This window comes from Micropterus dolomieu, linkage group LG11 (assembly GCF_021292245.1).
Source record: "Micropterus dolomieu isolate WLL.071019.BEF.003 ecotype Adirondacks linkage group LG11, ASM2129224v1, whole genome shotgun sequence".
NCBI lineage: Eukaryota > Metazoa > Chordata > Actinopteri > Centrarchiformes > Centrarchidae > Micropterus > Micropterus dolomieu.
Window position 1 is genome coordinate 29,506,268 of NC_060160.1, and position 14,604 is coordinate 29,520,871.

Sequence of the window (14,604 nt, forward strand, 5' to 3'; positions counted from 1 at the left end):
TCTCTCTCTCTCTCTCTCTCTCTCTCTCTCTCTCTCTCTCTCTCTCTCTCTCTCTCTCTCTCTCTCTCTCTCTCTCTCTCTGTGCATCTCAAAAATAAATAACAGCTGGTAGCTGCTGAGTGAAAGATTAGTTTCACTGGCGACATTCTGTTTATGGACTCACTGTCGGACATCGCTATAAAACAAATAGTAACTAATGTGTATTAAAGAAAAGAAACAGGCTAATGTCCAAAGTCAACAACAGGACACTTTTAATATATCTCAATCAATGCAGTGATTGTCTGACATAGATCTTACAGTGTGTAGTCGTCTTCATTTGCTCTGCAGAGACTAAAGACGCTTTTAATGCGGCGTTAATGGAAAGTGAAAGTATTTCACTTGCCGGCTTGTTAAAGAGCGACGCAGGCTGCTTTCCAACAAGGTCACCAGTGCCATAGTGTGCGCTCACTAGATTTCAGTTGTATTAGAACATAAAGCCTTAAACTGAAAAGATATTTGCCTGATTTTCTAAATGTTTGCATCTGCACAGCTCTGTGACTGTCACAAGCGCCCGACCAGCGCTTTACTGCGTAACTGTGCACAGCCTGGATGAGCTCATTTCGGTTAAGGAAGCAAAATGCAGATTACAGATTGGTTAAGTTATGAAGGTATGAATGGAAAATGTAGCGAAATTAAGAGTAGGCCTACATTAGATGTACCCAGCGGTGTCGTTAGGATTTTTAAAATACAAACAAATAAAAGGCCGAAAATTTAACTTTACTTTCGCTTAACTAACGTTTCCAGGAGGGAGAGAGAGAGAGAGAGATTATTGTTATTATTTATTCTCCTGCAAATTAGTGGAGAATAAGATGATCCAGCTGTAGCTCTGTGTCTGTCCTCTCTGCTCCACCTCCACCTACTTCTAGCTGAAGGCAGCAGTGATGATGACTGCAGCAGGGGTGGGTACATCTAATGTAGGCCTACTCTTAATTTCACTACATTTTCCATTCATACCTTCATAACTTAACCAATGGTTCCAACCTCCACCGTACAGCACCAGGGGTTTAGAAGCTACCTCTGCTAACGCAGAGTAGCATATAGCATTAGCTCCTTAGCATGAGCTGTTTTTTGACAGCCAAATGTGGTTTTTAATCTCACAAAACTTTGCACAAAATTCAAACATGGTGAAAATGTACATGTCATATGGTTTTCGTGCATGGGCATGGCAAAATGGCTCACTTGCACCCCCTATAAAGGAGCCCTGGGGCACGTTTCACCAAAATGTAAGACATTTTTGTGGCAGGTATATCCGGTTCTGTTGAAGGGTGTGTCCATGGCATGGCTTTGAAAATCAATGATTCGTCATGAAACAGGAAGTTGTTGTAACTTCAATGTACGTGCTCACATCTGTATCAAATTTTACATGTTTGATAAGAATCTCACGAAGGCCCATCCAATGCTACTAGCACCTTTAATTGCTTTTTGAATTCATTACTTTTGGTCAAACTTTGCCCCCAGCAACCTTCCTGGACACCATTTTCTATATTATACAACTATATATACATATGCTCAGATTTTAAGGCCATGGCAAAAATAAAACATTGCTGTATGAACTGAAGCGTTTACCCAGTCTAAAAAGTTCTTGTGCGAACTGTGACTAGAGGTAACAGGCAAAAGGTGGCACTGTAAGCTTGTGAAATAGGCAACGGCCATTTCCGGCTATTATTTGTTTCCAGCAAAATCGCGAAATGTGCTAAACCTGCTTTTTCAAACTCCAGCAAAAGTACTGGAGCACTATTGTTTTTGTTCTCAATAGGAGTCCAAGCCCGAAGGGCTGGGGGCCACGCATTCACGCACAAACTTTGCATGTGGAATCTACAGACCCTCATGATCATAAGTTAAAAATAAATTTGACCATCGAAAAAAAGGGGAAATTATAAATGAATAACTTCTTGTATGTTGCAGACAAACAAACCGTTGTCTTTTTGTAACTTGTTAATGAACTGCCCACATCTTACAAACTTGAATTAACTGACAAATTAACTCTTTCAGCTTTGGACTATACATGTACACTTGTGCTCTCATGATCACAAATCAAGTGAAATCCAGTGACCAAAGGGGGGATTTGGGTAGAATTGGAACTTCATAGATGAATTTGTTCATTGCGTGATTTAAACTGAACTGTTGCTATGATAAACCATTACAGAAACAAAAAAAAATAATTTAAACACATCTGCTCCAGTCACTTCCTGTAACCTTAACTGTAAGCTGATATGGACTATGCCCCTTACCTCTTTTTCCTCTGATGGCTCTCTTACCTCTGGGAACAGCAGCAACGCAAGAGCCTGGTGTCTGGTTAGCTAAGTATGCACAGCTAACCAAGGGTAAACTAATATATTTAGTGCCAGTAGCTACAGCACAAAGTCTGCCGGCTAACTGTACAATAAAAAGGAGATATGAAGCAAGTCAGCGCCAAGCTGCTACCTCTGGAAGGTAAACAAAGGAACGACCAGTTCCCTCTGACATGGAACAATGCACAGCAAAGACTGCATTTGACATCAGAACCACAACTCTTCCCATCCTGGCTCATCAACGACCAACAGACATTTGAATGACATTCCTGTGATCATAACAAGCATCTTTTTCTAACATATTTCTTTATCTAACCATTTATCTCACTGCACAGTGGTTACCATAGTAAATGGTTTAGTGCAGGGGTTCTTAACCTTTCTGGCAGTCCGACCCCTTTTTGAAGTTGAAAATATTTCGCACTGCGCACTGTTAATGCACCCTGCTGCGCCTTGCGTTTTTGAATGAGAGCTCTGAGCGTACAGAGTTGAAAAAAATTAAACTCGTGCCCGACATCATTCATGTTTTTTTCCCATTGTCCAATCTAATGAATGGAGAGACGGGCCCTCAGTTGTGCTGACGGAAGTTTACAGTTGCTTGGATTGTCCGGACTCTCCCCGACTCATCCTAAAATACGCCTTGAACCGACCATCATTAAGACAAAGCTGCTGGACCAGCTGGTGGTAGCCTACTACCAGCGGTGTCTCCCCTTTCTGAGGATCTCATGTACCCACACGGATCTCAGTTTCCCTGTCTTCTGCGTGTTTGTACACCTCTCACACTCAAAACAGTGCCAGAGCAGGCGCCCTCCATTTGGCAGATGTTTTTAGCAACAAAAGACTCAGACCTGTGAGTTGTAATCAGGTTTCTGTTAATATGACCGTTATTACTTAGCGGCAAACCAAAGATTACAGATCACTGGCGCTATAATTTTTGATTACACTGACAGGACAGCTGATTCAGTGGTTGCCTAGCAACATTAAAAAAAACGCAGTGCTTTGCTCTTTTCTAAATTCAACCAAAAAGGTGCTGCTGTGCGCCTCGTGTTTTCAAACCTGCAAAGCGCTTTCTGTCTGATCAGGGTCTGATTATTCTTTGTCGTTTTATAGCGGTTGGCATTAAACAGTGCAAAATATTTACAGTGTCCACCCAAAGTGATTCCATTCACAACTATAGTCCCTATAGTTATTTGTAAGTTTTTTTTTCTATTTTTGTGTCTATAGCAGCATTCTCGCAACACCCTGGGACCAGGTCCCGACCCCAGATTAAGAACCACTGGTTTAGTGAATTTATTCAATGTATGGATTACAATTGCAACCACCAATTTTGTTTTCCTAACCTTTTTGTAAGGCACATTATTGTGACATGAAAAGGATATTGTACAGCTTCATGTCTGTTGGTTCATACATAATTTATACTGGTATTAAGTCCCACTATCACTATCATTTAAGCTCATTTATATGGCTATGAAACTCAAGCTAATCTGACAGGCACTTGACTTTGGAGCAGTATACAATATATACTAAGTAAAACAAGCAAAAATAAATAAATGGACACTGAAATAAGATTTCTAACTCACCAATGACAGCGAGCTACCACACAAGGCACTGGCCTTACCATCGGGAGCATTCGGGGTTCAGTGTCTTACCCAAGGACACCTGGCATGTGAACAGGATGTTTGCAAATATTTTATTCAGTAAATCTAAGTACCACAGAACCACAGGAGTGTAGGGATCTTGGTGGTGTGGTGGCAAAAAGTTTGTATTAGTATGTTAGACATCACTACAACCTATTAAATTGTAAAGTACAGGAGGACATGCATAATGTGGCTAGTCAAACTTGGTTATTAAAATGCGGGGAAATACAGAAGCACATTGGTGTAAGGTTTTTATAGATATTTGACTGTATATCTTTAGTCTTTCAGATAAATTTTGTTAATTCAGAGGCAGGATTACTTACAGATATGAAGATGTTGAGCAGGTTTTCCAGTGTGGGCAGCTGTGGGATGAGTTTCTGGACCACTTTACTGAAAGCCTCGAATATGGAGTGGTCGTATATACTTGTTAAATAGAAGCTGTAGAGATCAGCGAGAAGAATCAGAATATAACTACACAACAATTTGATCATTTTTAGCTTTATGCAGATGTGGACAGAAGACAAACGAACTGTCAACAATAAAGATTGGCCTTTTTAAGGTCATCACACACATGCTAATATACATAATATTACATTCCCAACATTATAAATTTTTTTTTTTTAACTTAAGGAGAAGACTAATGAGGATATTTACTTATAGTCTGTGATACAAATCATCTTGTTAAGGACTGGGTATCCTTTGAAGTTATTCTATACAAGTCAATATATCATAACTTATTTTCAATCCTGATACCAAAACAATACTTTCTGGAAAGAAAGAAACAGACAGTTTTATAGAAAAATATGTCTATATTTTTCTCAGGTCTCAAGATCTAAAAAATATCTACTTTAGGTCCAATGAGTCCATTTGTCCATTTTCATGGCAGGACTGTATATTTCTGCTTGTATTACAGTATCTATGTAATTCACACAAACTGTGAAACCAACCAACAACCAGCAGTCCAAAAGTTGCCGGTAAAGCCCACCTTCGGTGTATCCGTTCTAGGCCTGCATCTGCGAGGTCATCGTTGGCTCGCTTGTGAATATCCCTTTGCTTTTCAATCTTATGGTCATCTGACAGGCCATCAACTTTGTGAATGAACACCTCGAAGTTGATGTCTGGGTTGACTTTGTAGGCCCTGGTCACTGTGAGATGCAGTCTTCTTAAAGCCTCGACATAGTCATCCTATCAAAATGAAGAGAAAAGATTCACACCACGTGATAAGCAACACCATGTACCTTTCAGTTTCTTTGGTGTAAACAGTCTGGCCAATATTGTTAGCACGTTTTATCACAGATTGCATTAATGCATATGTCATTTGATAAGGAACAAGAAATGTCAATAGAAATGTTGACATTTGAGGTCATTTAGAGACAGTGTCCCCGTTACAAAATTTGTCCATCAAAGAGCATTGACAACTGATTTTTACACTTTGGAATCCAATTAACTGCTTGAGGAGTGATAGCAAGGCCACCTTCATATTATGTCTAAGCAGCAAGATTCCCATTGGTCTGCAACATGGTTGTTTTTGCAAAAGCCAAGCATCCTCATCTGTACAGATGGGTATTAAGTTTTTATTGATTCCGATACAGATACCAGTACTGCTTCTCTTTAAATTCTTCTCCTTCATTTTAATGACACTAAAGTGTATAACTAATGTAGATGCACCAGTGCAAATGTTGATTAAAAGCAAGAGTTTTTTTTCTTAAAAAAAGGCAAATGCAGAAAAACAACTATGTACTAAACAAACCAAACAAACCATGTCTGTAACATCAACTACAGCTGACAAGACATGGACACATTACCAGGGGGAGAACAGCTTTAAAATAAAACAGGACAAATAGTGCACATAAACACACAAGGATGGATTCAACAGAATAAAATACTGAACAAATGCATAACTGACAAAACATACAGACAAGGTATGAATACACCAAGCGGCAACCTCCAGTTCTCATTTTTAAATACACGTGGAAGTAACTAAAACTGCAATTCATCGAGTGGCCACTTGAGGCTTGCTGCAGAAGGGAGTCAATCTCCATTGACACCCATGAACTGTGGTGATGAACACAACATGCTAGGGAGAAAGAGGCGCTTAGATATTTGGACCCATTTCAAATACAGTGAGGCAGACAAAAAAGCAGAGTGCCTAATTATATCAGACGGCAAGCAATATGGTTATAAGATTTTTGGAATAAACACTAAGAACTTGAAGAGGCCTATCGAGGCTAACCACCCGGCAACTGAGGTAACATTCAAATTTTACAAAACATTTGATCTATATGAGAGATGAGTGAAATAAAGACTAAAATGATACATATCTCTATTTTGGTTGAAGCAGACTGACCAGAACAAAATTATACTCATGAGTTAGAAAAGACTAAAATGATGGTTAATGACTAAAACTAGACTAACATACTTTTGATTTTATTGTGACTAAAATCAGACTAAAATACCCAGACTTTTAGTCAACTAAAACTTGATTTTAAACAACTTTAAGCTTCAGTAATATCGGCTGCCTTCTGGTGATGACCCATAGACAGAGAGAGGCAGCTGGATCAGAGCCAAAGTAGCGCATTTTCTAATTAATTTAACCCTAACAAAACTACGGATCCGATCCGAACCATGCGTTTTGTGACAAGTTGCATCACTAGTTGCATCACAAGTAGATCACTCAGAGGGGGGGATGCAGTTCAGCAGAGGTAGTGATATAGATACCAGAAGGGGGGAAATCCCACGCATGCTCTCTGGGTTCTCTCCGGGTGCTTCCTCCCACTGTCCAAAGATATGCGGACTAGGTTGATTGGTGACCCTAAATTGTCCTGCGTGAGTGGTTGTTTCTCCATGTGTGGCCCTGCGATGGACTGGCGACCTGTCCAGGGTGTACCCCGCCTTTTGCACGATGTCAGCTGGGATTGGCTCCAGCCAATAAGCAGTTGACGATGGATGGATGGACAACTGTGAGGTGTGTGCATTTTTTTAAGTTATGCATTATTAGGGGCGTGGTCACCTTGATTGACAGGTGGCTGTTGCCGCTGTCACTGTTAGCCATCTGTCCGCCGTCTGTTAGCCTCACTCAGCTAATACAGTCAGGGAGCTTTGCATTTGTACTTATAGACTGTAGACTTATATCAGAGCAGCAGAGAAGCCACTCTTCATAAACATCAGGCTCTGGTACTGGGTTTAAGGCTCCTAACGTATCTTTAAGAATAAGGTAGATAGTGAAAAAACAGGAAAAGTTCATTTTCTTCAGTAATTTAATTTAAAAAATGAAACTATCAGTTTCTACAGTATATCATTTATCATATCATATCAAGTTATATAACGTTAGCTTTCCATATTACTTCACCAACTAACGCAACCCATGTTACTATTCTGTGTAAATCAACAGTGGATTTAGCCTGCAAGAAAGGATGTAACGGTAAAAAGCAAATGTGGAGCTTTTTCGTTTCCTATTTCTAACTTTATGCTTTTTGTGTTGATGATGACTGCAAATCGTTAAGTCTATGCCTTAGGCTTGCTGTGTTGTGGGCAGAATATTTCCACTTCTACTCATCCTGTGGCTCGGTGTTTTAATAAATTCATGTTTTCACAGTATTGTCGGTGTTAGATCGTCCCTGTTTAAAAGCATTCCAGTGTCATAGCGTGTAGGGGGTCAATATTGCCTCGAGAAAAACACCTTGATAAACATGTTTAAGATCGCTCAAGGTAACCAGCTGTTGTAGAGCAGCCCAAACAAAGTGTTACCTGGATGATGACGTGCTTAATCAATACGTGACTGGAAGACAGTCATCTGTGATTGCTGGATCAGCTCGCAGGTAACGTGAAGATCTGGGACTAGATGTTAATTTTTGCTCAGGTGAATTCAAATCCAGCTTGACGCGATTTTGTAAAAAGTCTATTTTCTTCCATTTCTTTTTTCGTGTGTGGCTATATAATGTAGTGCTCACTTATTCAATCATGATCGCCGCAGTAGATTTAAGATGCGACTTGAAACTCGCCAGGAACATGTTTGTGAATGTGTGACGAATCTGGGGATGGAATCAGTCCGCAGCTGCTGCGCACAACACGCGCACGCGTATGGCGACCAGTTAGTTTGCAAACCAGTAGGGCTACAACACCGGTGTTGATCTGCCTCTGAGATGGGAACGTTGAAGTAACAGAGCCTGAACATGTCTGAAGAAAAGCCACAGCCTGCATGCTGGTGTTTCTGCGCTTATTGTGGTATTTCTGTATGAAACTGGTTGTGTTTCAGATTATGCTCGCTCATGAGTTCAAACGAGCACGCGTACAAGCACACACCTGGTTGCAATCTTAGAACCGCACCGCTAGTGGCCGCTGAAAACTACATAATGCCCCTTTAAAGTGTCAGGTTAACTTACCTCGAGTGTAAGGTGGCAGCAATATGGCCACAAACTACCAACCGACAAACATTCAGCTAGGTAGCTAAAGCAAGCTAAAACAGAGTAGCATATAGCATTAGCTCCTTAGTCTGATCGGATATTACTGATGTGAGATCTATTTCAGCACCAGCTGCTATCAATATATTTATTTAAAATTTTTCTGCTGCTGTCAAGCCAGTTCTGGCCCACGGGCCGCCTACTGCCGACCTCTGGTCTATGGAACACACATAGGCAGGGAGTGAAAAAACACATAAGGAAGAGCAAAAACTTCACAATAAGGAAAAATATAACATCCCAAAAACCAAAATCACTACATATAAGGCGAACAGTCTGTAAAAACAAATGTATGGATAATGACAGGTGGTAAACTTGACTTTTGACTATTCATCCCTTTAACATGCCTTGTAACAGTACAATTGACATTTTTTACAGTCAAATTACTTATTTCGTGCCACTACAACTTGTGATATTAAAATGTGACAATATTTCTCGTTGAGGTGAAATGTGTTTCACAAGATCAGCATGATGAACTGTTAGGCTGAAATTAGCATAGACGATGTTAGTGGCAATCAGTGCACGCACTTGTGTCTAACACAAAACACACACACACACACACCAATTAGCTCAGGGAATATCTTTGGCAGTATTTCAAAACCAAATTCATCAGTGGAAGAAGCCCAATCCATCCTGAGTGACAGTCGGTTAGCTTGCCAGCAGCATTGAACTACAGTAGGTAACTGCTGCTGTCGGTGAATCACTAGGCTTGTCTATTAGACACGAGAGGCGTCACTTGGTTTTATTTTCACTGGCCAACTTTAGCATTGAAACTGATTATATTTTGTTTGTTTGTGTTCGTGTATCGTCTCATCTCGTGAGCTATACAGTATCAAGTAGTATCTAAAGGTCTCCAGTCAAATCAGTACTTCAATCGATACTTTTCGTTGCCAGATCACGGCAAAAATTATTATTTGTTTGGTTTTGAAAAAAAGAGAAGAGTACGGCTCTTTTTTCTCTTATGTGCCTGCACCCTCTTTGAAGTCCATGCATGATTTTAACAGCTGCTCACCTTCAGCTGCGGTCTCAGGCATGTTCGTCAGTGTTGCAAGTTTATCACCACAAGCTTGGCTTTCTGTAGGTTTCATCTTCTGGTATCATTTAACACTTCTCTGTACATTTTTATTTGCTACATCACTTGTCACTGATCCCATGACATCAATTAAACAATGTGGTGACGCAGCAGCGATCAGCTGTTCATCCAACTCCTCGCTCGACTGTCACAAGAGAGGGCTTCGTTTAGTGAACTGAACTGATTAGCAACTCTAGTTGAGGACAATTCTACCAGCCATGTCTTCCTTCTTTTACGTGTGGACACTCTGACAGACAGTGTTTCAGTTTGCGGCATGCACGGACACAGAACTACGATAAAGTGAGCCGTCGTTTGTCAGAAGCACACGGTTAGCTAGCAGCAGCTAAATTTGGAGTGCACATGTTTTCGACCCTGTATGGAGTGTTTTCTAAAGCGAGACTATCAAATCTCAATAGTACGCAATAGGATACATGATACAAGGATACAAGATACATCACAATGTCACAATGTCTGGTTTTCAAAATAATGTGTTTTTTTATATTTCCCTGTTGCTTTTATGTTTTATCTAAAGCACTTTGAATTACCTTGTTGTTAAAATGTGCTATACAAATAAACTTGCCTTGCCTTGCCTTGTTAACAAAAAGGTAATTTTATTTGTCACATACACATACGTGTTGCAATATTCATCCTCTGCATTTAACCCATCCTTCAAGGGGGCAGTGGGCAGCCGTTGTGCAGCGCCCAGGGACCACGTCCTGATCTTATGTCAGTGTCTGGTCAATGCACTGACAGAAGAAACCTAACATGTTACATTTGTTAATTAAAAGTGAAAAAACAGTAAATGTTATGGAAATGACTTTATTCTTTAATGAATTCTTCTTGAATGAATAAACATTCAACAGTAATCATCAACAGATGGGTTGCCATTTCAGTTCACCCTCAGAGACACCTTTAGATGTAAACCATTAATGAAAACTAAACCGACTCACAATCATCTGATTCAGCCGTCACATTTTTTTAGACACAGCTAATCCAGAATAAAAAGCAGCGGCACTGGAGCTGAAAATGTGCAAATAATAAAACAAATACAACTGTTTGATTATGTTCTCTCCTTTTGGTTTGCAATATGCAAGTATTAAAATCAAAATTCTGGGTACCTACAGGTCACAGTGCTGGTAAACAGATCTGAACAGCTGACAATAAACAATGACATCATCTGGCAGCTATTAATTCATTCGTGTTTCTAAATTGTGATATGAAAGTGCTTCCAAAATAATACACTAATTTCAATAAATCTAACTGATTTCGTCCCAGGATTTATTATGCATTTCTTCTACTTCATTGCATGATTTAAAATAACAAGTTGAGAAACGGGTCTATTCGTCGTTCATCTTGCACTGCAGCAGCTAATAAAGCCCATTTAATCCCATCAGTCACAATAGTGACCGTAAAAATGTTTTTCATTTAGGCAGACTGGAGCAGAAAACAGCTTACCTTTCTGAAGTTATACAGTAATGTAGTAATGTCACATATGTGTATGAAGGTGGATCAAATACAGCTAATCTTAAATGTTAAAGTAAAGAGGAGCCTAGTAGGCCTATTTATTTTCATTCTATACACACATTACTCAAGATGAATGAACTATGCAGACAGTGGTAAAAAATCTTGAATGTTCTTAACTTGTTATCCTGTAGTTACACAGTAATATTAGGGGTGTGGGCTGTATTAAAAGTAGCCACTGTTATCCCATGCTCTATCATCACATAGTAACGATGGGGTATATGCTGTTCTCCCATTCTTCCTCTGTATCTACACATAAACAACAAGGCATGTAAGAGGGAATAGAAAAGGAATTTTATTGTTTTTGGGTTATTTTCTTTGTTGCTCTCCTGCTCCTCCTCCTCCTTCTTCTTCTCTTCTTGTCCTCTGACAAATATGGTTATGTCCACCGCATGCTGTCTCTTTACTGTAAAGGCTTGAATACAAGTGCACTCCAGATTTAGCTGCAGCTAGCTGACCATGTGGTTCTCACAAACAGCTCACTTTCCCGCAGCTCTGTGTCCGTGTATGTTGCTAAATGAAGACTGTGGGTCAGAGTGTCCACACCACAGGCCTGAGGTGGATTGCCATTTACATTCCACCTCAGGCCTGTGTTAGTGAGGCGTTACCACACCTGGCCGACCAGATAACTAACGTGGAGAAAAAACATTGTAAACTAACCTCAGCCATGAACTTCCAAATTACAGACAGCATATTAAGTGTCCCACCAGGGACATTAACACACTGGACCACTGCTACACAACATTAAAGGACACCTATCGCTCTGTTCCCACATGCAGCCTCTCTGATCACTGTCTGGTTTATCTTATCCCGAATTACAGGGAGCGACTGAAATCTGCTAAACCTGTTGTAAAGACTGTGAAAAGATGGACCAACGAGTCAAAGCTGGAGTTACAGGCCTGCTTTGACTGACCTGACTGGAGTGTTTTTGAGGCTGAAGCCACTGACCTGGACGAACTAACTGATACTGTGACATCTTACATCAGTTTTTGTGAGGACATGTGTGTGCCGACTAAAACCTTCCGCACATCCAACAACCAAAAACCCTGGTTCACAGCAAAACTCAGGCAGCTTCGTCAGACCAAGGAGGAGACCTTCAGAAGTGGGGCAGATTCATGTACAACCAGGCCAGGAACACTCTGACTACAAAGTTCAAAGCAGCAAAGAGGAGCCACGCTGAAAAGCTAGAAAACAGCCAGTGACCCTGCGTCAGTGTGGAGAGGCCTGCAGACACTCACAAACTACAAGAGACCATCCCCCAACACTGCTGGTACTCAGTGACTGGCTGGCGAGCTGATGGGTACTGATACATTTAGCTGACGCATTTATCCGAAGCGACTTACAATTGCTATATATGGAGCAACCGGGGGTTAAGTGTCTTGCTCAGGGAAGCAATGGTGGATGGGCACAGTGGGGAATTGAACCCGGGTCTCTCACACCAAAGGCATGTGTCTTATCCACTGCACCATCACCACCCGCTTAATGGATTTTACTGTAGGTTTGAGAAGCTAACAGTCACACCTCTCCCCCACTCCAACACCATCCTCAAACAGCCATCTTCCCCCACTGCCACGCTGTCGCCCCCCTCACCAACCCCTCACCTGCACTCACGATCTGTGAAGAGGATGTGCGCCAGCTCTTCCAGAGGCAGATGATCCCATCTTCATGGGATCTGTGTGAAGTTCCCTCCTGCTTCAAACGCTCCAGTCATCCCGGTCCCCAAAAAACCCCCCATCTCTGGATTAAATAACTATAGGCCTGTCGCCCTGACATCTGCAGTCATGAAGTCCTTTGAAAGACTGGTGTTGGGCCACCTGAAGGACATTACAGGCCCCTTGCTGGACCCCCTGCAGTTTGCCTATAGGGCTAACAGGTCAATGGATGATGCAGTCAACCTGGGACATCCTGGGACATCCTGCAACACCTCGACTCTTCAGGAACCTATGCAAGGATCCTGTTTGTGGACTTCAGCTTCAGCGTTAACACCATCATCCCGGACATCCTCAGCACCAAACTCACCCAGCTCACTGTGCCATCACAGACTTCCTGACTGACAGGAGTCAGCAGGTGAGGCTGGGGAACATCACATCCAGCATCCGGACTATTAGCACTGGCGCCCCCCAGGGGTGTGTGCTCTCCCCACTGCTCTTCTCCCTCTGCACCTCAGGAGACCCATCTGTTAAACTCCTGAAGTTCGCTGACGACACAACGGTCAATAGCCTCATCCGGGACGGTGATGAGTCAGCCTACAGACTGGAGGCTGATCAGCTGGCTCTCTGGTGCAGTCAGAACAACCTGGAGCTTAACACGCTCAAAAGTGTGGAGATGATCGTGGACAGGAGGATCCCCCCCCACTCTGCCCCCTCATCACCATACTCAACAGCCCTGTGTCTGCTGTGGAATCCTTCAGGTTTCTGGGTTCCACTATATCCCAGGACCTAAAGTGGGAGCCCAACACTGACACCATTATCAAGAAGGCCCAGCAGAGGATGTACTTCCTGCTGATCCACTTTTACACAGCCATCATCCAGTCTGTCCTCTGCACGTCCATCACTGTCTGGTTTGGATCTGCCACCAAAAAGGAGCAGACTACAACGGACAGTCAGGACTGCAGAAAAAATCATTGGTGCCAACCTGCCCTCCATTCAGGACTTACACATTTCCAGAGTCAGGAAACAGGCAGGAAACATCACTGCAGATCCATCTCACCCCAGACGCAACCTGTTCCAACTTCTCCCCTCTGGTAGGCGAGAGCACTGTACGCCAAAACCAACAGACTCAGGAACAGTTTCTTCCCACAAGCCATCACTCTGATGAACAGCTGATTCCTGACTCACAGTGTCACATCCACCTCCGACATAATAATAATAATAATAATTTACTCCTGCATCCTTTGCACTCTGTTCACTGCACTATTTGTCAATCTGTCTATGTTTTTGTTTACAGTGTGTATATTGGTGTTCTTTGTACTGTAGCCTGTGTTTGATTTTATTATTGTGTTATTATATTATTGTATGAGTAAGCACATCATGATCTTCACCTGAGGCCAATAGGTTACGTTTGTTGAGTTTCCTGGGAAGAGATGAAAGGACAGCATTGTAAGTGGGGGATAAGTGGTGGCGTAGACCCCCTCCCCTGTTCAATGACGGCTTCTCGACCCTGGTGTAGATGGCTTCCTTGACACCTCTTTCAAACCATCCATCTTCTCTGTCTAAAATGTGCACCTGGTGGTCCTCAAACGAGTGTCCTCTGTCCTTCAGATGTAAGTAGACTGCAGAGTCTTGACCTGAGGAGTTGGCCCTTCTGTGTTGAGCCATGCGTTTGTGTAGTGGTTGTTTAGTCTCCCCAATATACAGGTCTGTGCATTCCTCACTGCATTGGACCGCATACACTAGATTGCTTTTCTTGTGTTTGGGTGTGCGGTCTTTGGGGTGGAACAGCATCTGTCTTAGTGTGTTCGTGGGTTTAAAAAACACAGGGATGTTGTGTTTATTGAAAATCCTCCTGAGTTTCTCTGATACTCCAGACACGTATGGAATCACAATGTTGTTGCGTTTGACCTTCTTTTCCTCCTCCCCTGTAGTTTTGTT

General features: G+C 41.9%; 1 protein-coding gene across 2 annotated transcripts in view; it reads right to left on the reverse strand.

Annotated features, from left to right (window-relative positions):
• Positions 1-14,604, reverse strand: part of rragd (ras-related GTP binding D) — a 94,171-nt gene that overhangs the window by 53,175 nt on the left and 26,392 nt on the right. For both annotated transcript variants that reach the window (XM_046061932.1, XM_046061933.1), the window contains exons 3-4: positions 4,950-5,149; positions 4,288-4,402 (exon numbers count right to left, since the gene is read on the reverse strand). In XM_046061932.1, coding sequence (XP_045917888.1) covers positions 4,288-4,402; positions 4,950-5,149 — 315 coding nt within the window. The remainder of the gene's footprint in view (positions 1-4,287; positions 4,403-4,949; positions 5,150-14,604) is intronic.